The sequence below is a fragment of the Pezoporus wallicus genome, unplaced genomic scaffold (genome assembly GCF_028554395.1).
Source record: "Pezoporus wallicus isolate ANWC-B61680 ecotype Strahan unplaced genomic scaffold, APGP_CSIRO_Pwel_v1 contig_7731, whole genome shotgun sequence".
In the NCBI taxonomy this organism is placed as follows: domain Eukaryota; kingdom Metazoa; phylum Chordata; class Aves; order Psittaciformes; family Psittacidae; genus Pezoporus; species Pezoporus wallicus.
The window spans coordinates 328865-349958 of NW_026635361.1; the positions used below are offsets into that span (position 1 = coordinate 328865).

Sequence of the window (21094 nt, forward strand, 5' to 3'; positions counted from 1 at the left end):
GACCAGGGCACGACTTCACTACAGGGAGAGGGTTTAAAAAAAACTAAACACTTCAAGTATGTACTTTTTTAGTGATTTAAGGTCTCTTCCCCCTGCTGCTGCTGCTGCACTGGGTGGTGTTTAGCAACCTACGTCCACGCTAGGGAGAAGAACAGCGCAAGCGATGGCGGGCCTAACGCGAGGGGAGAGGGGAGCGAGGGGAAGGGGGAAGGAAGGTGGGTGGTGCTGGTCGGAGTCAAGTCGCTCAAGGAACGGGCACCACACGCATGGTGTTGGTGTAGCCGGAGCCGGGGCGCCAGCCTGTCAGCACGATGACCAGGTCACCGCTCTTGAAGAACCCACGTGCTTTGCCTAGGAGAGAACAGAGGGAGGGGTCAGAGCTTGTCACATCACATCACCCATCCATGGGGAGGGACACCCAAGTTGATATCAAAGCCCCATCACTGCCCACCCCTCTGTTTTGGGCTCTGTTGGGACAAGGAGCTGAGAATTCCACAGCACGGAACTGGGAGAGGGAACAGGAAAGGAGCCACCCGGCTCTGGGCTTCTCCTCCTTCAGGACAAGCACCATGTTAAAGCCAACCCTGTTTTCTGCCAGAACCCACTCTAAGGCAGCCGTGCCAACCCTGCCGGCCCATTGCCCAAGCGGATGCGGCTGCACTCGTGCAACTGCCATCCCGTTTCCCAAACAGACACCGTTACCACACAGGCAGTGAGCTCCTCTCCCTTTGTCACCGGTCCCCACTGGTACCCACAAAAGCACTTTTGGGGCTCAGGACCCCCATGTCCCAACGCGCCCGATTCCTGGTGTGGCCTCACTCACCAACATTCATGCCTAAGTTAACACGGAGGTCCACGTCCTCAGCCCAGGCGTCCAGGGCTGGCTCTTTGCAGAGGACAGGGAAGATGCCGCGGTAGAGGTGTGCCTGGCGCGCGGTCTGGTCATTGCGGGTCACCGCGATGATGGGAGCCCGCGGGCGGTACCGGGACACAAGGTGTGCAGACCTGCAAGGACAACACACAGAGGGTGAAGCACCACGCTACAGGCACGGGGGGAGCCTGTGTACAGCCATAACAGCGCAAGCAGCAGCCAGGTTTGCCCAGTGAACTCCACACACCCCAGGAGGGATCAGAGGATGCCACATGGGAGATGCTGGCAAGAGCCAAGCTCACCAAACAAGCTGGATGCTCCTCTGAATTCCCAGTTTGGCAACTGGGCAGGCCAGCACCCCTGGCAGTGGTGACCATCATCTCGCCTCCGCGTTTAAAGCACCATCTGGGTGTTTTGGTCCCGAAAACAAGCATGTATTTGTCTCCGTTGCTATGTTAAGGTGGCAAGGAGCCATTTATTCCGGCCTCTGCAAGCAGTCCCTGGCATCTCAATGGGGGTCCCTGCAAGCTCCCTCTGTTTTGAGGAGCTCATGGTTCACAAGATGTGAAGAGCCTGCACTGAGGTCATTTGCCTCCAAGCCACGTTCACCTGCTGAAGGCAGTCCCTCCACACACAGCTCTGCTCTTGCACCCAACAGGAAGCAAATGCCACTGAGGCCAAAATTTACAGTGGAAAATTGGGCTTTAAAACACCTAAAAGAGGAAGCAGCACACCCTGGGTGGGGACTGCAGGTTCCTTTTCCCTGGGCACTGCAAATGGAGATGGAAACTGCAGTATTTACAGCTCCATCTTTCCAACAAAGCACATTAGGATCTCCACGAGCTTTTGCAGCCTCATGTAGCGGAGCCAAGCTCAGAACATTCAGGACTGCTGCTCAAAGCAGGCGGTGGCAGCCTGCTGGAAGCCCCCAGACACCCGTGCCAGCTCTCGGCCAATCCTTCCCATGCTGCCTCCAGGCAGCTCTAGGACACGCAGGTACTCAAGGGTTGTAACCGAATCCACAGCCAAAAATATTCAGAGTTCTGATGTCTTCAGAAAGGTCAAGTGTGAGGTGGAACCTTTCACAAGGAACATCACAAGCACGCGGGTGTCCAGACTCGGTGTTACAGTCACTCCTCGTTTCAGCAGGAAGCAGCTGCTTCAAACCATTTGAAGCTGTAAATTTAGGTGAAGGATTCACCGATGGTCCAGATCTTCAGGCAGACCGTGCATCTAATCGCATCTGTTTCTGCTGCTGCACTATCCCTTTGGTCCAAATCCAGTGCAAGCAATTCCAGAAGCAGTATGAGACTTAGGGTCGGACGTGCTTTGGGAATGGGCAGCCTAATTCTTCTAGATAGAAGAACTGATCAGCTCCAGCACCCTTTCCATTGCTGGGAAAGTGAGTCTCTGCTCACACTGCTGGATGGAAATCCCAAACTCTGATGGCTCCAGTGTATCCATGTTGCTGTCACGCACCCGCAGCCAAGGCACTGAGCTCATGTGTGAGCACAGGCAGCACAAGGCTGCTGGTGCCTGCCTGGTCAGTGAGGTTAACACAGGCAGGGGCATGAGGAAGAGGAGATTTCCAACACTCTCCATTTCCCTCCCTAACAATCCTAAGCAGTGCCTCTTCACTCCTCAGGCTTAGGCAAGCAGGGCTGCTGCCTGAAGGGGTCAGCAGGGGACCAAGAAATTGGATGCTACTATGAGAGGCCAAGGCCTTGATTTAAATAAACAAATAAATGAAATGGATTCTGCGTCCACTGAACGTGTTACACCGAGGATTTCTTGCCAAGAAATGTGAACTGATTTTCCCTTGACTCTTCCAGCCAGCGCTGCTGGCAGAGATGCCATTCCCACCTGGAAGGGGAGGCAGGGTTTGGTGCCGATGCCACGCTGGCAGAGGCAGGCAGGGGAACGTGGAGGTTCTCTACGTGCAGATGTTCCAGATGTCTGCCCATCTCCAGGGAACCAGCACCGCAGCAGGGAGCTGGGCTCTCAGTCACTGCCAAAGCCTGGCTTCACCACTATGGCTCTCCTTTCAAAGCCATCTTTATGCGAGTCTCCTTCCCCCACCCTGTCACGAGGTTGGCTTGACCTGGGGGAACCTGTCACCTCCTACCTTCCGGACTTGGTGAGGACAATAATGGCCCCACTGCAGCACTTGAAGGACGCTTCCACAGCGCCAACAGCAGCGGCCTCCGTGGGATCACAGTTGAGGGATGTCAGACGACGCAGTTCCTCAAACAACTGCCTGTGAAAGATGGCGGCTTCGGCCTCCCGGGCAATCTATAAGAGCAACACGCGTTCGGGAAGACAACACAACGCTCACGTCAGGCGCCCCGGGCAGCAGGGCGAGGTGCTCCATGGCGAGGTGCCACACAAACACCGTGAGCTTTGACACGGGAGGTGCCAATCAGAGAGCACAGATTATCTGGGGCAATGCCGCAACACGCGGGCACCCAAACAGCACCCGGTTGGTTAGAGAGGAACCAGCTGGTCCTCAAGGTTTCTTTGCTGAACTGGTGGCACCTCCGGAGTCACCTCACCCTGCCGAGCCCACACTCGGTGACATTCATGCCAACTGCCAGGCACTCTCGCTCTGCTCCTGCCTACGGAGTCCCTCCCTGCCACAGAGAAGAAGTCAGCTCAGACCGCAGCAGCTGCACAAGGCTGACAGGGCGGCAGCGAACCGCTTGCTAAGCATTGGCAGTGCTAAAAGGGAGCGTGTTCATATTCATGGCACCAAGCCCCCTCTCTGAGCCCTACCTGCCAGACTCTGTCAGAACTATCAGGGCTGGAGCTAAGCACTTAAAAGAGGCCTCCACTGCGCCTACTGCCATGGCATCAGCAGGGTCTCTGTTGTTAACATTGAGGCGTAAAATCTCTTCGAACAGCTGACGATGGAACATTGCGGCCTCAGCCTCACGAGCGATCTGCAGCCCCGAGCGGGAGCAACGGAGGAGGAGAGAGGAAAGAAAAGGAGGAAAGATACACCAGAGGAACATGAGATCACATTAATTGCCTTAATTGTCATAGTAATGCATGCGAGAGGATATTAAAGGTCAAGCTGTGAAGCTCTTCTTGGCTCTCAGGTTGGGAGTTTGCTGAACACAACCCAGTAACACCACAGCCGCGCTGGCTGCTTCACCACAGCACTGAACTGGTGGGCACTGGTCATGGGGCCAGCATTCCATAGGTGGCATTCCTGCTGTGTTTTGGAGCCTTTTCAGAGCAGGCAAACACTGACTGCTTTTCAAGGAGCAGAGCAAGCCAGCTCAGAGTCGGAGCGCTTTGTTGCAGCTGCTTATTACTTCCTTCAGAGACTCTCATGCCATCTACCAGCTTGCTGATGGCCCTGCCCACAGCAACTCGAGAGGAAACCTCTGTGAGTCCATGTCTCCTTCTCAATACCCACCCAACAGCACACAGCACTGCTGGAACAGTTTTCATGCAGCCAGCACACAATCAGTGTGCTTTCAACATCACCCTGAATTTGGGAGACTGTGTCTCTCAGCTTCACTAGATTTAGTTCAGCTTGAGTGCCAGTAAAGACTTAGTTTAACCTGAGAGCCAATAAAGTTTCACCTTCAAGTGCTACAACTTCTCTTTCGGTAATAGAGAAATAAAAATAGGAACAAGTCTTCCTTATAGGGTTGTCACAACATGTTGGGGTGTTTGTACAGTGCCAGACAAGGTAAGGAAGCACATCTAAGGGCTTTCTGTTCAGACTAAGCATTTGCCACAGGTTCAGCGATCTGTTCATCCTCATGTTTTAGAGACAATTCTCATCTCAGAAGGCTGCATTAGCCCCTGACAACCCAATAAAGAAGGCTTCTGGAGACCAGAAAAGCATGCAAAGGTTCATCATCTTTTTGAGGACAACTCCACCCAGTTGTTGCTTTGGAAATTGAGCAGCCACTACACAAAGCATGACGAGTTATCTTTGAGCAGAAAGTGCCATTAGAGTAAATGGCTTTGTCATTAGACCCCTTCCAAATATCAATTTTGCTATTCTAATGTTAATTAATTGCTTTACATGATGCCAGGAATTATCCCTCTACCACAGATATCAGTTTAAGCCAAAGTAGTTAAGTATCTTATGTCTAAAAATACCAGGACACATGTGACAGGCAGGAACAGCAGCCCAGTCCTTAACTCCACACCACCGCTGCCATTACTCACTCAGAAATGGCCAGAGGGGTTCCAGCTGTTACACATGCAGAGGTACCAGGGTGAAGGTGGGAGAGAGGAAAACAGCAGCTATCTAAACCTCGGTCCTGTCAGACAGCATGGCCAGGGCGACATCTGAAGATGACTGCGGAATGTGGACTGGAATTGGAAGGAATCTCACTCCCACCAGCAGAAAACAGCCTGCCCAGTATTTGGAAGCTTGCAACTAGAGGCACATGGTATTTTTGTCACAGAGGTGCCAGGTACTGAAGAGCAAATTTGTTTCCAAGAGGACCATGAAAAGGGATCGCTGAGCAAACCACTGTGGAGTCCCAGGAAAGCTGCTGGGACAGGGATGGACAGGTCAGGTCTCTTAGAGGTGCAGGGATACTACACAGAGCAGACCCTGACCTGACAGCCCATGTTTACTTTCTACCCCTCACTACAGAGGGAGCTTTACTTGGAATACTCCAGTAGCAGCACTGTATTAAGTACATAAACCCGAAGTGACACCAGTTTCAGGTCAGGGAATGCACAGAGCCCCTCTTCACCAGAGCTCTCTCCCTGCTGTGTCCACCTGGCCATTTCCAGTGGAAATATTCAGCCGCTCTGGCCATGCTGCAGAAGTACAGACCGTGGTTACCCAGGGCACTATTGCTGGGGCTTCTCTCAACTAACACCAAGCCAGTCAGCTCAGAAAGGGGCTGTGCTTCTACCATCGCAGAGTTGGCACCCTGCTGCCTGGGCCATGTTATGTTAAACAAAGTGGATCTGTATTTACTCTTCTGCACAGAAGGTTTAAACCTTCAGTGTTTCTCCAGAGGCCTGGCAGAGTAACACCACAATTCCCAGGTCTGCAGCAAGAGGGAAGCACATGCAACAGATCTTGAGCTCAGGGTACAAGTACAATACAACCTGCCTGAGCCTAGGAATTAATGTCAGAATGGAACCCCAGATAGAAGGCTTCCTGCAGCAGGTTTCCAAGTCTTAGTAGAAAGTCAGCCCTTGTGATTTAGGAGGCGAAAACTGAGGAAGAACCTTTCAGTTGCATCGTTAGTGTTCAGCCTGTAAACCAGCAGCTACTGGTTACATGAAGTCATATTTTGCACTTTCCACTCCAAAACCCCCAACACACATACTGCCCAGATAAAAGATTACTTCCATAATGCACTGCAAACACTAGCTGAGTTGATTTATCTCTATAACCTGAATTGCACATAAAACTGGTGGGAGTTAGCACTGCTGCAAGTCACAGCACTGGTAACTGAGGAGAAGCAACACTTGGGACACTCATCAGGTTTCCATCAGCCGCAGCGCGAGCTGGGTGAACTTGAAGCAGAGCAGAGGTTTCTGGCAGTTCAGGCATGGAAAACCACGGTGCTGTCGGTACTCATGCAATACACACCCCAACCCTGAGCACACAGTGCTGCAAACCAGGCTCAGGAGCCTCCCCCACCCCCAGAGCCAGCCCACACCTTCCATTATCTACAGATAAACCTCTTAAGCGGCTCCTCGACCTTGGAGAAGAGTAAGGCATTTAACATACCACAACAAACAGGGCATTTGAAGAAACTCACGCCAAGGTAATGGCAACCCCCCTCTTTACCCTAGCCTAAACAAGAATTAGGTGTGAGAAATGTGAAGTTGAGATTCTGGAGCACTGCAGTGCAGTTCTCAGCTCTGCCTGGCCATGCTTGGGAGCACGCAAAGTGAGGTTTTTCAGGCCCTCAGGACCACACTAGGTAAAGAAACACTCACAGCGTCAAGAAACAGCCTCAAGCTGCCCCAGGGCAGGTTTAGATGGAGCTGAGGAACAATTCCTTCCCCAAAGGGTGCTCAGGCATTGGAACAGGCTGCCCAGGGCAGGGCTGCAGTCACCGTCCCTGTTCACACACCGTGTAGAGCTGAGGCCCTCAGTGCCATGGGTTAGTGGTGGCCTTGGCGCTGCTGGGGAACGGTTGAACTGGATGAGCTTAAAGGACTTTTTAACCCAGCTGATTCCATTGCTTTGGACTGTGAGGTGCTGCCACCCAGCCCAAGCCACATTTAGATCTCCAGCTACCTGGCTCAGGTGGCAGATGGGAGCAATGGAGGACTGCTCCCAGGAGCCAAGGCCGTACTCACAGCGTGCTGCATGCGCACAGCCTCCAGCGGGTAGTCTCCCTTGGCGGTCTCTCCGGAGAGCATGATGCAGTCAGCTCCATCCAAGACAGCATTAGCAACATCACTGCCCTCAGCGCGGGTCGGGCGAGGCTTCTTGATCATGCTTTCCAGCATCTGGAAAAGAGGAAAGCCAAAGGAATCAAGACACTGCAGAAGGAAGCTGCTGCCTTTTCACTAGCGCACTTCAATGTACTTTATATATAGGGCAGAAGACAGAGTGCAGCTTGAAGAATTCTACCCTGTGTACGGGATGGTGAGGGACCAGTACTGAATTAAAGCATCTTCCTGCAAGAAAAAACAACTCATTTAATTTTGTTTCTGTTCCTCATTCACTTCTTTTCCGGGGAGATTTAACCCACACAACACCAATGACCCAATACTCCAACTTTCCAATTGAACTTTCCAGCACAGGGCTTGGCCCAAGGAACTGAGCTCTCTAGAAGCTGAAATCCAGCCATATGTTCCTAAATTAATACCTAGGGGGTGGTTTTTCTCATCTAGGGAAAGGAGAACAGCAAGGTCTTACACCAACTAAAGTCACCTTCATCCAATGCAAGATCTTTAACATGTAATGTCAGAACAGCTGCCACCTGCCTCCTAAGCATTTGCTCTGAGGACAGCAGCAAACAACAGCTTTCACAAGAAAAAACTCCTTCTCATTAGCCCCTTCTCCCAGCAGCCAGGGTCCCTCCACACAACACAGCCTGGCCAGCTCTTCTGTCTTGCCCAAGTGCTCAGCTTCCCCCAGCTGCAGCTCACCACTGGGCAACCACCACTCATGAAACACCACCTGAGGCTGCGTTTCAGCTGCAATACAGGAAGAGGAAGGAGCATGCACCACTGTGACACAGCCCTGCCTGGTGGCTACAGTTTAGAGACAGCTTTTACTTTCACAGCCTATGCACAGAGCAAGTGCAGCCAGGAAACCAGTCCTCCCAGTGCCTGAGGACTAGGCACACATGACATCTACTGGAACCAGTGAAGCCGAGCACCAGCTCTCCTTCTCCCACTCCCTCATGGATCCTTCCCTCATTTCCTTCTGATGCTGCAGTGTGCGCACATCTTTTAATACACCTGGGAACCTTCGCAAGTGTTCTGTTAGACACAGATGTGCTGCTACAAGATGCCAAGGCAAAAGCACATGCCATCTTCTTCCCTAGAATTTGGTTATTCAGCCCAAAAGGCTCATTATGCCTTCAACAGGTAAAACCTTCAGCAGCCACAGAGGTCCTGTAACCTTCCTGGTGAAGATCTCAAACATCTTTAAAGCAGCACCTCAAGCTACGAGCAAACCCTCTTTGCCCTAAGCATCTCACTCTAGCAAACGGTCACACCATGAGAGTTACTGACATTCACACCCTCTTTTCCCATTGCATTTCCAGTACCTGAGTGGCACAGATGACGGGCTTACCAGCCCTGTTGCAGCGCCCAATCATCATCTTCTGGGCAAGGAAGACCTTTTCAGCAGGGATCTCGATGCCCAGGTCACCACGGGCCACCATGATGCCATCACTGGCCTCCAGGATCTCATCAAACCTGACAGCAAGAGAAGAGGTTTGTTACCCCTCCATGCCATTCCGATATCCTGGAATGCCAAGGCAGGAGGAAGAAAACCAAAACCAAGTCACAACACGTAGCAAATGCCACATAAAACTTCCTAAAAACTCACCTGCGCACACCCTCATGATTCTCAATCTTGCTGATGATCTTGATGTTCTTTCCCTTTTCCCCTAGCACGTTCCTGACAGCATGGACATCAGCAGCTTTGCGGATGAAGGAAGCAAACACTATATCCACATTCTGCTCCACGCCGAATTTTAAGTCCTGGATATCCTTCTCGGAGACTGCAGGCAGGTCGACCGCAGCACCAGGCAGGTTCACTCCCTTCTTGCTGCCCAGCATGCCGCCGTTCTCCACCTCCGTCATAACATAGTCCTTGCCTGAAAGGGATGGGTTCCTACAGTCAGTGTTTACCAGAAGCTGCCTGCTGGAGCTCCCACACCACCTCCCTGCCTCAGAGCACAGTGCCAGTAGCGACCACACACAATAGAAAGCACATCATCTGTCTATGCAGAGCATTTATGTAACACACAAGCTTGCAATTTACCCATGGCAGCACAACAGGCTGGCCTAAAACCCCTCCTGAGCTGCTCTTGGAGAAGATGCCGTTTGTTCCATGTAGGAGGTTGGGACTGCCTCTCCCAAAAAAGCTACCAGGCTGCCCTTGTGCACACACAAGTCCTGTTATTCCGAACCGAGATCCTGAAAGCCTCACCTCCATCTCCCTACACTCCAGGATTTGAGGCAACACCTTGAGGCTAGAGTGGTTCAGGCAGCACTACAAAGGACTAATCCCCACCCCTACACTACCAGTTAAAGCCAGCCCTGTCTCTAATCACAAAACTCAGGTCTACACTGTAAAACTAGTTAAATCCTGCATAAAAGTATAAATTAGCCTCACTGAACAGCCTTTGATCATGAGCACTGCATATCCCTTCCACACATTCATCGCTGAAAAGGGGGTTCAGATGACAGTCCAGTGAAACCAGATGAAGTTTTTGGACACTTGCTATACTTGAGGTAGAAAACATTTTGTTCAAATTCTCACTGCAGCATTAAGACCCATTTACTCATTGAATCATACCATAGAATGGTTTGGGTTAGAAGGGTCTTTAAAGCTCATTCAGTTCCAACCCCTGCCACAGGCAGGGACCCCTTCCACTAGAGCAGCTTGCTCCAAGTCCCTGTGTCCAACCTGGCCTTGAACACTGCCAGGGATGGGGCAGCCACAGCTTCTCTGGGCACCCTGCGCCAGCGCCTCAGCACCCTCACAGGGAAGAGCTTCTGCCTAAGAGCTCAGCTCAGTCTCCCCTCTGGCAGGTTAAAGCCATTCCCCTTGCCCTGCCCCTCCAGGCCCTTGTCCCAAGCCCCTCTCCAGGTTTCCTGCAGCCCCTTTAGGCACTGGAGCTGCTCTCAGGTCTCCCCTTCAGGAGCCTTCTCCAGGCTGAAGAACCCAAACTCTGTCAGCCCGTCCTTTAATACCCAACTGCGAGCAAAAAAAAAAAACCAGTTACCAGAAGGAAAGCACAAATATGTTCAGAGGAAAAAACAGACAGGCATAGCTGAACAGCTGCTACCCACCTCTCTCCTTAACCAGCAAGGAAATCAGACCGTCATCCACGTAGATTTTGCTGCCAATTTCTACGACCTTGGTGAGGTTCTTGTAGTCCAACCACAGGACGTTCTCGTCGCATTTCTCCATGAAGGCATCATCCAGGGTGACTTTGAGCGATGAACCCTTCTTCAGCTCCACTTCTGCTGTGCCGCTCTGCGTGTCAAAACATGCAAAAGCACTAAAAACCAGCACGCAACCACCTCCCAGCTGGCAGCTGATCATCCAGACCTGGGTAGATGGCTCAATACCTTGGCCCACAGAGACACTTTTCATTTGGGAAGGCCACAGGCATATCAGGACATCCAGGCTCACATGGGAAAAAAGACAGGGAGAAAAGACAGAGAGAGCAACTTACTCCCTTAATGAGTCCAGTTCGGATTTCAGGTCCCTTGGTATCCAGTGCAATAGCCACAGGTCTGTAGGTGATGGGATCAGAAGCAAAGCTCTCTGTAGCTTCTCGCACATTCTTGATTGTGCCCTCATGATACTGGCGAGGAAAGAGATGGAAACTTTCAGGCCATTTCTATACCAACGCTTACAAAAGCTATCACTACACACCCCAAAAGCTGCCCCAGCTGACAGCTCTGCTCTTGCACTACATTCTATTTCAGTTGGAGCTTGAGAGTTTAATTCAGACTGAGCCTCCACAGAAGCAGTGCATGAGGATACAGTGGCCTTCCCCACATGAAAGTGGAACCCAGCACTTACATGGTTGTGCCTTCCCTGGCCCCACTTGTAATCCCAGAAGGACAACTCCAGCAGACAGCCCAGGCAGTTAATTTTCCACCAGGACACACACTTGCCATCTTAAGATGGCCCACCAACCAACAGGCCTTTAAGAACACTTCCAGAAGCTCTGCCCCAATACTGACTGCCCATGGCCTTCTTCATGACCCCTCTCACGTGAGCAGACAGACAAGCTTTTTTAAGGACTCTTAAGCTTCAACTTCCCCTGAAGATAAAGGATTTGCTGAGAGCACATTATCTATTTAAGTATTCACATTTTATTTTGAGACCCAAAGCAATCACAGCCGGAAGTTCCAAGATTCCAGCACCACGCACCCAACTTCCCGACTTCCACACGTGCAAAAGCATTTTGCTAATGCTGCCTGTGTCCAGACAGTCAGTTCTGTTGGGAAACTCCCATCCAAATAACCTCAAACAAGCTTCAGATGACCAGCAGATCGGTTTACTTTACTTGCTTAACAACATAAAGAGATAACCTTGACGGCAGATTGTATAACACTTGACAGACTTTTGTAGATAAGAAATACCCTTTCCCCTCTCATTGACAGACCAGCAGCTTTTGCTCTGACTCACCTGGCAGCACTCTGTTCCCCTCATGCCAGCATGTCGCCTGCCTTGACATGAGGCCTGCATGCCCACTTCACGATCACAGGGACAATATCCCAGCACCAGGAAGGCAGGGCGGGAAAAAGCTGTTCTAAAGTTCATGTGTGTGCCCTCAGCCATAGATACATGGTAATAGCTAACTCTAGAGCAGGAAGTGTAATTTAGTTTATTGATTGAGGGGGAAAGCTGAGACTGAGAAGGCCCCAACCCTTCCCACACCACAGTCTAGGTGTGTGCAGTTCAGGAATCCTGCCTCAACGGTGCCATCGTGTTTACCTGGTCCCAGCCTCCAGGGATTTTTACTTCTTACTTTGATAACAAGGAGTAACTTGTTCCTAGAGTCTGGCTTCCTCCAGGGTTACATATGCAGAACAAGAATCTGGGCAGAGCTGGAAGTAAAAGCCATTTTCTTCTATATAAAAAGCTGGCAGCCAGGTGCTAAATCTATTCTGCTAAAATTGAAGCCCTGTTAAATGCTTTGGGCAGACACAAGAACTGAAAAGAACTGAAGCACTCGCAGTGGATGAAAACTCTTTGGGGCTTCACTAGAAACCGGAAAGTTTTGGAGGGACCAGGAGGAGACTCAAACTTAAGACTGGCTACAGCCAACAGCCAAACAGAAGGTGATAGCAAGACCAGACTGCTGTAGCCTCACCTCATCTGTATGAAATGCAGAATTAGACCTCACCCAGCACAGAAAGCCACAGTCCCTGTCCTCGACCTCAGGAAACAAGTGTTCAAACCACAGTGGCAGCTCCACTGGGCAAGAATGGTGTGAGTTTAAGCACTGGCCACCAACTGACTCCCTAACCAGCCAACAGACCCCAGCACCCCTCAGCTGCAGGGTGTGACTGCGAGGGGCAGAGTTACTCCACACTCCCCTTTCTCCCAGCAGATTCTAACTGCAGGCTATGTGCTGACACTACCCCAGGGTCTTTAGTTGAGGTCTGATGGTTTTGCAGTTAAGCACCAGACCTTTCGATTCTGACAGCGCCCTGTGGCCTTTAAAGGCCACAAGGGTGAGAGGCCAAGCTGTTACACCCCAGGAGGCTCATGGTTCAGTAAGTAAAGCCACCTACAGCTGCTACTGGCTACTGCCTGACATTTTGAATGCTGGAGGGCAGCCAGGGTAAAAACAACTCAGCAGGAAGGCTCAGGGTGCCAATTCCAGGCAACCTGGAATGGGATCCTCAGCTCCTCCAGTATCACTGAGCACCTATTTATATCGGTAAGGGCTCATCTGCCACAAACAGTGTTGATTTCTTTTGACCTTATTTCTATATGCACACTGCACCACCTCCCCAGCATCACGGTGCTAACCTCATGACTGCCAGGAGCGCCACCAGAGCAGGTTGGCTGTGCAAAACCAGGAGCTCAATTCTTTCAACTAAGCACAGTAATTACTTCAAATAGCTAACAATTTTCTTTTGAGACAAGGTTATTCATTGATCTCCTTGCAAAACCCCCAGCAATGAAGCAAGACGAGCAACTGGTAGTTGTGTGATCCTGTGAACAGCAGGAGAGGGGTAAATGCTGCTGGCTTCCCATTTTCTTAACTGACAGCCAAGAGCTTTGTACAGGGAATGGCAGGACAGGAGGAAGAACTGAAGGGTTTCAGGGAAGGCAATCAAGTTGCCTTTGACACTTCAGTTGGGACTGAAGTGCCAAATATCAGTTACCTGGCTTCCTGGTACAGAAGGGTGTGGAACCATCTTGAACTGCTTTCAAAACTTAACTGTTATCAGCAATTACACAGGCTCAATACGCACAACCAGCATGCTTCCGCCAAAGTTTCACCTTCCCACACCAAGACTAGTCTGGGCTGAGCTGGATTCCCCTCTTCTGTGAGAGACAGCAGACACATGGTCCAGGAAGGCCTTATCAGCTCAGACCCACCCTTACCTCATGAGTGCCGTGAGAGAAGTTGAGGCGGGCAACATTCATCCCAGATTTAATCATTTCCTTCAGCTTCTCCACCGAGCGGGAGGCTGGGCCTAGGAGGAAGAATCACAGATTGGTTTAGGTTTCAACAGGACATCAAAAGCTCATCTAGTTCCAGCCCCCTGCCATGGGCAGGAGCACCTTCCACTAGAGCAGCTTGCTCCAAGCCCTGTCTAACCTGGCCTTGAACACTGCCAGGGATGGGGCAGCCACAGCTTCTCTGGGCACCCTGTGCCAGCACCACACCATCCTCAAAGGGAAAAATTTCTTCCATTATATCTAATCTCAATCTCCCCTCTATCAGTTTAAATCCATTCCCCCTTGTCCTGTCATTACATGCCCTGAAGCACCAAGGAAGCTTGAATATTAACTTTGCAAAAATTATGAGATAACCCCCTCGCAACAGGCTGCTTCATGCGGAACAGAAAAGGTCTAATGGATACAGACTCACTCAGCACTGAACAGATCATATCTGCAGCAGCAAAGATTGTTTTAACTTGCCTTGAGAAGCTCAGCACAGCCTAAGCAGTCCTGAGCTCCCCAGCTACTGGATTCACTCCTAGCAATAACATGGGTTAGGCAGACATGGGAAAATCATGTTCTTTCAGCACACAAGTTCAGCCCTGGCAAGGGATGAAAGCTGAAACCTTCTCCCGATTTCCTTAACAAGTTTCACCACACAGGGCTTCCCAGCTACAATCCTATATAGGAATCACATACCGATGGTGCAGATGATGCCGGTGTTCCTCGCGATGGTTGGCTCCGAGTCAATGTCCAAGCGGCACATGTGCTCCAGGAAGGTGTCAGCCATGGCAGCGTGCAGCTGCTGGGTCTGGATGAAAGCAGTCCCTGCATCGTGGTGCTTCGACATTGTTGCTGGAATCCTGTGTCTGGAAGAGAAGAAAGTGGTGCCAGGTTTAGGAATCACTCAGACTGGTTCATCAAGCAGAGACACCAACACACCCACGTGATGAATATGGAGGTAACAAGCAGGCTGCTACTGGGTCAAGCTATCTTTATGTTCCTACTTGAGAGTCTTAGATACAGGCAAGACATACTTCTATTTCCATGTCATCCCCCACATACACCACCCAAAGCTCACCTGCCTTCTATGCAGATGTTCCCTTCATAGCTTCTCTTCATTGCCAGTCTTCCCTTGGAGCTACACAACGCAATAAAATTCAAGCACTTGAATGCACAGGCAGAGACTGCCTCCTCCCTCCCAGCTCTCAAGTCATTTCTCCTACAGGCCTCTAGTGCACATCCCATTGCAACCAGGGAGCGGGACAGCGCGGCGCGAGCATGACTGTAGACACTCTTACACAGGCAATCTCCTGCTGAGGAACACCTAATCATGGCAATGTTCACCTAAGCTTAACTCCCATCCTTTAAGCCTATGCCAGCAAGTAGACTTGGGCTGATTAAACACAATACCTTGGCAGAGAACACAAAGACTGAAGATCTAATACACTCACAGACTCTTCAACTGAGGATGCTGCAGGTCTGCCCCGTTCCCTGCACTACCCCTCACCCAGAGCAGCAGCAAACCACCACATTTAAAACTGCTGACTTTTCTCAATGTCTGGATGAAAACAACAACTCTCTGAACTCGGGCTCCTTGCCTCTACAGGACTAGAGCATTCCCACAACACAGGAACAGCCTGCAATCCCAGGAGAAACCTGAACTGAAGCTTAACTGTCCACTAGGATGGGAGGAGGCCCATTCCCAGCAGCACTGGTGCCCCTGGGCATTCCTAATGGCTCACTTCTGGCTGCATCATAGTCCCTGTGCTCTCAAGCAGCAGTGGCAGCTAAAAGCTGTCTGTCCTCTTCGACGTGCTCAGGCAAGACTGCTGACTTTCCAAGAGCCTCTGGTAAAAGTGATGTAAGGTGGTGGCTGCTGGCATGGGCAGATCATCAGCTCTGACTTCAAACAAAACTTCCACTACAAACACCATCCCCTGGGCACACAGGGGATATTCAAAGCAGGCTGCTCTTCCAGCATAAGCTGCCTTCACCTAGAAGACAGACCTTTAGTGTGGTGCTGAGGGAAACACAGGCTGCTGTGCAGGTGTGGTCTGCCTGCTTCAAGCAGACATAACCCCCCCCCGCCCAGTAACTCACAAACCAGTGTTAACTGCACACATCAGCCAGCTCAGAGCATCCAGGTTAGAAACAGAGGCACTAATAACCCCGAAAGCCTCGTCAGAGATGGAAGTCACATCTCTGAGGAACAGGCAGGAGATGCCCTGCCATCCTGCCATGTGCCTGCCCATACCAACGCTCCTCCCCTCCCCACGTACGTGCGGATCCTCTCGCAGGCAGCCCTGACTCACCATCGCCCCGCTCCCATGCGGCACAAAGGAGCCAGGGCAGCGAAAACCATAATTTGTCCTGGCAAAACCTCTTTTCCCTCAGCCCTGCCAGAAGCTGCTGATTCACCGGAGTCACAACAAGAAAGTCTGCCCACATAAAAAGCCGGAGAAAGTCCCTTTATTATAGCAAAAGCCGCTGCTCGCCCTGAAACATTGTGTTTTAGCCCTCTAACACTTGCTGCTGCATCCTCCAACACCTGCAGAGCAGCACAAGCTTCTCCAGATGCCAAAAACAACAAGCCTCTGCTGGGAAATCACTTCCACACAGGCGAGTAGGTCTGCATAGCCTCTGCGAATGAGGGATATGAAACAACAGGATCCCAAGCTGGAAACTGCACCCAGAGCATGACTTGGGGGGGTTTAAAATAGGCAATGTGAGCTCTCATGGAAAAACCCCACCCACTCGAGTCATTTGCAAATATAATTTTAACCCCCCTAAAGTCCTTGTAAGTACATAAAGGGAAGTTCCCAGCCAGAACCCCCTTCACGAGCACTTCAGTGCACTCAGGAAAGTCAATCAGAGACACCATGACCTTGTCCAGGGGGGGAAGAGCAGAAATGCAGCAGCCAAAAAGTATCCCAGACCCGTGTGGCTGCAGCACTGTGCCATGCTAGCAACAACCTTTGCTTTCTAACATTTCCTCCTGCCTCCCACTATCCTGTATCTACAAAGCACCGACTGAGCTCTCCTGGAGGGAGCAGGCTGACAAATATAACAGGAATGTCTGGCATTTCCCACTCTGCCAGGTTTGGGGTTTTTAATTCAAACAGAGGAGCTCGGACTTTCAAGGACGCCTGAAGACACAGAGCACTCAGTCTGGGCTGGGTAATGAAGGGAGGTAAGCAATATCCTACAGAGTCTGAATGCTTCCAGCACCAAATAAATGTGAATTCCTTCCTCCAGGAATAACCATTAAATCCCCACGTTTATTACTTGGGCTGCCTGTGCTTTAAGCAAGATGTCTGGTTATCTCCCTGGCTCCTGAATGTTCTAGAAAGAGCTCATGTGAGGGCAGAGACCTGTTCTGCAGTAGTGAGGTAACTAACTCCAGCCAGCTCATCCTGCAGACCAGAGGCTCCGAAATCACTGCACCTCCTGATCAGATCTGCCCAGGGGGATGGAGAAATGAGCAGAAGCAGCAGCAATTCCCACTCTGGGCCAAGTGTCTGCTGTTATTGGTGACAGAGGGAAGAGGAAACTGCAGCAAGGACTAGCCCCAGGCAGCACCAGCATTAACCATTGCCACACCAGAGATGTTACTGCCTGTGAATGTTGCAGGCAGGCTCATGGCAGGTGATGATTTGGGTTTTACTGGTCAGCCTCACTTACACAACCTCACTGATGCTGCACAACAACGCTGCTTACGCCCAGTGTCCCTGGCCAGAGGCAGGAATGATTTGAGTTAGCACTCACATGAGAGACGGGCAGGGTTATGAAACTGGGCAAGCCTTCAGATTCCCCAAAAGCAGCCCAGAAAAACATCAGATTTGCTCACTGGAGAAACTGAAGTCTCTCAACAACATAAAAACACAGCTCTGTGCCAAGGCAGGCTTTGATGCAGCCTGTCACCCCCTCTTACAGAGAGGGGGAGGCAACAGCTCTTCCCTTGCAGGAGGTAGTGTTGCACTGTTACACAAGTACAAGATGGCCACCCCAAAGCCATCTCCTTTCTGCAAGGCTGGACAGGACCCAGCAGCCACCACCTGCTCCCAGTTGGTGTATGCTCTCCCCAGCAGCGAACTGCAGCTCTGCTGGGGAGAGTCCCACAACAGTTGCTGCACAGTGGCAATGGAGATGCCTCTGTAGCCTCTTGGAGTTATGGAGCTGGGAGGGTCAGGACAACATCAGCACTTTCCTGCAGAGGGATTAAGCCTTGCTTTAGCCCAGCCTGCCATTCCCTGAGGGCAAAGATATAAAGGAGACTTAGTAAGAAAAATTGAGTCGAAGTGACAAGCATAAGGTGTTTGGCGACTAAAAAGACTTATCTCGAGGGTATCTGTAGTGTGGGCACACCCACCGATTTAACCTTGAAGGTGCTGCGCTGACAAAGGACAAGGAGACTTCCAGCCTGGCCCCAGGCCAACAGAAACCACCTAGCTGCCTCCAGAAAGCTGTAAAGAAATCCTCTTTGCGTTACAGAAGAAAGTTTTACGGTGGGTTTTCCGTTTGAGTAACTCTAGATGGGAGGTCTAGATCCCTGTGCCGCATCTCTGAAGGATGGGGACCTGCTGCGCGCCTGGGCGGCAGCGCCAAGCTACTGCAGCCCCATTCCCTACGTGCCACCATCCATCACCGCGCTGCAGCGGCCCCGGCACCTCCTTCCCCCTGGGAGAAGGAGATAAAGGCCCAGCACGTGGTGCAGCCAGCCCGGGAAACGGCTTATTCCTCTCAAATTACCAGTTTGGTGTGCAGAAAGGGAATTAACGCCGGCAGTGGATCACTCCAATAAACTGGGCTTATCACAAAACTGACGGCTTGGGGCAGATAAAGAAATAGGCAGCCATGGAAAACGCAGGCCACAGTCTCCACAAGCTCTTTATCTAGTGAAAGTGAAGTTTCCTGGATAAGTTTTGCAGGCAAAAGACCGCACTGCAAACACGTGGCTCACAGCAGAGCTTCCTGCCTCACCTTTGCTAACAACGCACGGCTTGGAAACAGGTTGGTACTGGCATGAGCCACGAGGCCAGCAAACTTCACTGCTCTACATTAGCCTAAATTCTGCTTTATAAATGGGATGTCAAGCATAAAATTACCTCCTATGGGCTGACTTATTGCACTGAAACACTCGAGTTTCCCAAGAGGTATCTGGGTAACTAAAAAACCTCTTTGTCATCCAACCTTCAGGCCAAAGCAGGTCAGGCTTAGCAGCAGCCCTTCACAGGAGGGGGTAGCCAGGAAGTTAAGGCATTAACATCACAAAAACCTCCAAAAAGCAGTGATTTCTGTTAACCTGGGAGCCGCTGATAACTAGCTGTCTTATCAGAACAAAGCAGGGCTTTAGAGGCTGCCGCATACTTTTACGAGTCCGAGAAGACACTCCGAGGTTGCCATTGTCTGCCGATAAAAGCACTATTCATGCCTGCAAAGAAGGTTTCAACACGTTTTAAAGGTTTCCACAGTTCACGGGACTGTCTAAATCAATCGGACGTGTTAAAGCAGGCATAATTACGGGAGATGATTAATGCTAAAAGGGCCATCTCTTGCGGAGGAAGAGAGGGAGGGATAAAGAGGCTGCAGCATCGCTGTGAGTCCAGCGAGCCGTACGCTGATTTAAGCTGATGCCCTTCAGAGTCGGCTCTTACGTGAGCGCCGGCACGGGGCTGACGGGGGGGGAGCGGGGAGGAGGGAGATGGGGCGGGGGGAGAGGGAGATGGGGGGGCCGGCACAGCGCTCCGCTCCCGCTCCATCTGACTCAGCCTCCCAGAAGACTCCGGTCCAGCCGCGGCCACCAGGAAGGCGGCCGGGATGTTGCAACCGGGGCCCCGAGCTCCACCTCACAGCATCGCTGCGGGACACACGCGGCCCCCGCCACCCCCTGCCCCGGTACCCGCCTCAAGGACCGACCCCCCCACACACAAACACCCCCCCACACCCCCCTCTGCCCCGGGGCGGCGGGACCGGGATGCTCCGGGCGGCCGGGACTCGGCCGCGGCGCCACGTGCTCGGCGCCGCGAGACCCCCGCATGCGCGCGCCACCACACACACACCGCGCCGCCGCCTGAAGGAGACCCCTGCCCAACGGCGGGAACGGGGATGCCGCTGATGATGGCGGCGGCGGCGGCGGCGGAAGGTGCCGCGGCGGGTACCGCCACCCGCTCGCCCCCGCCCGCTGCCCCTCAGGCCGCCGTTACCTGCCGCAGCCCGGCCTCGCCCCACGCCCGTCCGCTCCGAAAGCCGCCGCTCCTCTGCGCGCCGCCCCGCCGCCCCGCCAAGGTGATCCCGGCGGCCGCAGCACCGCCCCGTGCCCCCCCAACGGATCCCTCCGCCGACCGCCCCTGGGGCGGGAAGAGGCGGGGCGGCGGGACTCCTTTCTCCGGCGGATGCACACGGCCCTCAAAAACCCGATAGCGCAGCACGCAGCCGGAGCGTGGCCGCCGCCTTAAAGGCGCCGCGCCCCCCCACAACTCTCAGCACCCCGCCCGCTGCGGGGCGCTGGTGGGCCCAAGGGGCTGGGGCTGCGGCCCCTCTCCCCGTGCGGGCAGCGGTGGTGAGCGTTTGGGGTTGCGGTGGGCCATCCTGAGCCTCGTAACTCCCCACCCTGAGGATGCTGGGGAATGGGGAATCATGGAATGGTTTGGGTTGGAAAGGACCTTAAGATCATCCACTTCCAACTGTCTGCTGTGGGCAGGGACACCTCACACTAAACCGTGGCATCCAAGGCTCTGCCCAACCTGGCCTTGAACACTGCCAGGGACAGAGCATATTGTGGCCCTGATCATGGGGACACTGTGCTGGGGACATGGAGATGGGAGCATGGGGACACCAGGCTGGAGGGCACTCTGGGCTGGGGACCCTGTGATGACACCCTGGGGACACACTGTGGGGCACCGTGTGCCAGGCCCATGGGGAACTTGGGCTGGGGACCCTGAGGATCCCATGCTGGAGGCATTGGGAATCCTGCTCCAGGACCATGGGGAACTTTTGCTGGGGACATTAGGGACCCGTCACAGCCCTTCGGCACTGGTGGAGACATGTCACTGACATGGGGACCTGCCATGCAGACCCCCTGTGGGGACACTGTGCCATCCATGTGGGGACCCAAAGTGGTCACTGTGTTCTGGGACCATAGGGACCTCATACTGGGGACACTGGAAACCCTGTGCTGTGCTATGGGAACACTGCACCAGCCCTATGGGGACCCAAAATGGCTACCCTGTGCTGGGACCATGTGCACCCTGTAGTGAGGATGCTGGGGACTCTGTGAGTGCCCCATGCCAGCCATGTGGGGACCCAAACCGATCACCCCATGTTGGAACTATGAGGATCCTGTCCTGAGGACACTGGGGACCCTGTCCTAGGTTGTGGGCACCCCCCGCCAG

General features: G+C 52.5%; 1 protein-coding gene across 3 annotated transcripts; it reads right to left on the reverse strand.

The window, feature by feature from the left end:
* Positions 1-51: 51 nt before the first annotated feature.
* On the reverse strand, positions 52-20018 carry PKM (pyruvate kinase M1/2). 3 transcript variants are annotated; one of them, XM_057420760.1, is made up of 11 exons: positions 19907-20018; positions 14400-14569; positions 13641-13732; positions 10741-10872; positions 10352-10538; positions 8880-9150; positions 8596-8746; positions 7172-7324; positions 3644-3810; positions 824-1005; positions 52-351 (listed from the first exon to the last, which is right to left on the reverse strand). In XM_057420760.1, the coding sequence occupies exons 2-11, from the start codon at positions 14548-14550 to the stop codon at positions 245-247; spliced, it is 1593 nt and encodes a 530-aa protein (XP_057276743.1). In that variant the 5' UTR covers positions 14551-14569; positions 19907-20018; the 3' UTR covers positions 52-244. The 3 variants fall into 3 exon arrangements, with proteins under 3 accessions (XP_057276743.1, XP_057276734.1, XP_057276724.1); XM_057420751.1 differs by lacking the exon at positions 19907-20018 and adding an exon at positions 14782-14839; XM_057420741.1 differs by lacking the exons at positions 3644-3810; positions 19907-20018 and adding exons at positions 2997-3163; positions 14782-14823.
* Positions 20019-21094: the final 1076 nt, after the last annotated feature.

What these genes read in the sequence shown, in the direction of transcription:
- PKM (XM_057420751.1), bottom strand. Translation starts at nt 14,822, where the DNA reads ATGAAGAGAAGCTATGAAGGGAACATCTGCATAGAAGGCAG. An exon ending in AACATCTGCATAGAAGGCAG is followed by an intron (nt 14,570 to 14,781) that starts GTGAGCTTTGGG and finishes CTTCTCTTCCAG; the next exon opens with ACACAGGATTCCAGCAACAA. An exon ending in CGGCATCATCTGCACCATCG is followed by an intron (nt 13,733 to 14,399) that starts GTATGTGATTCC and finishes TCTTCCTCCTAG; the next exon opens with GCCCAGCCTCCCGCTCGGTG.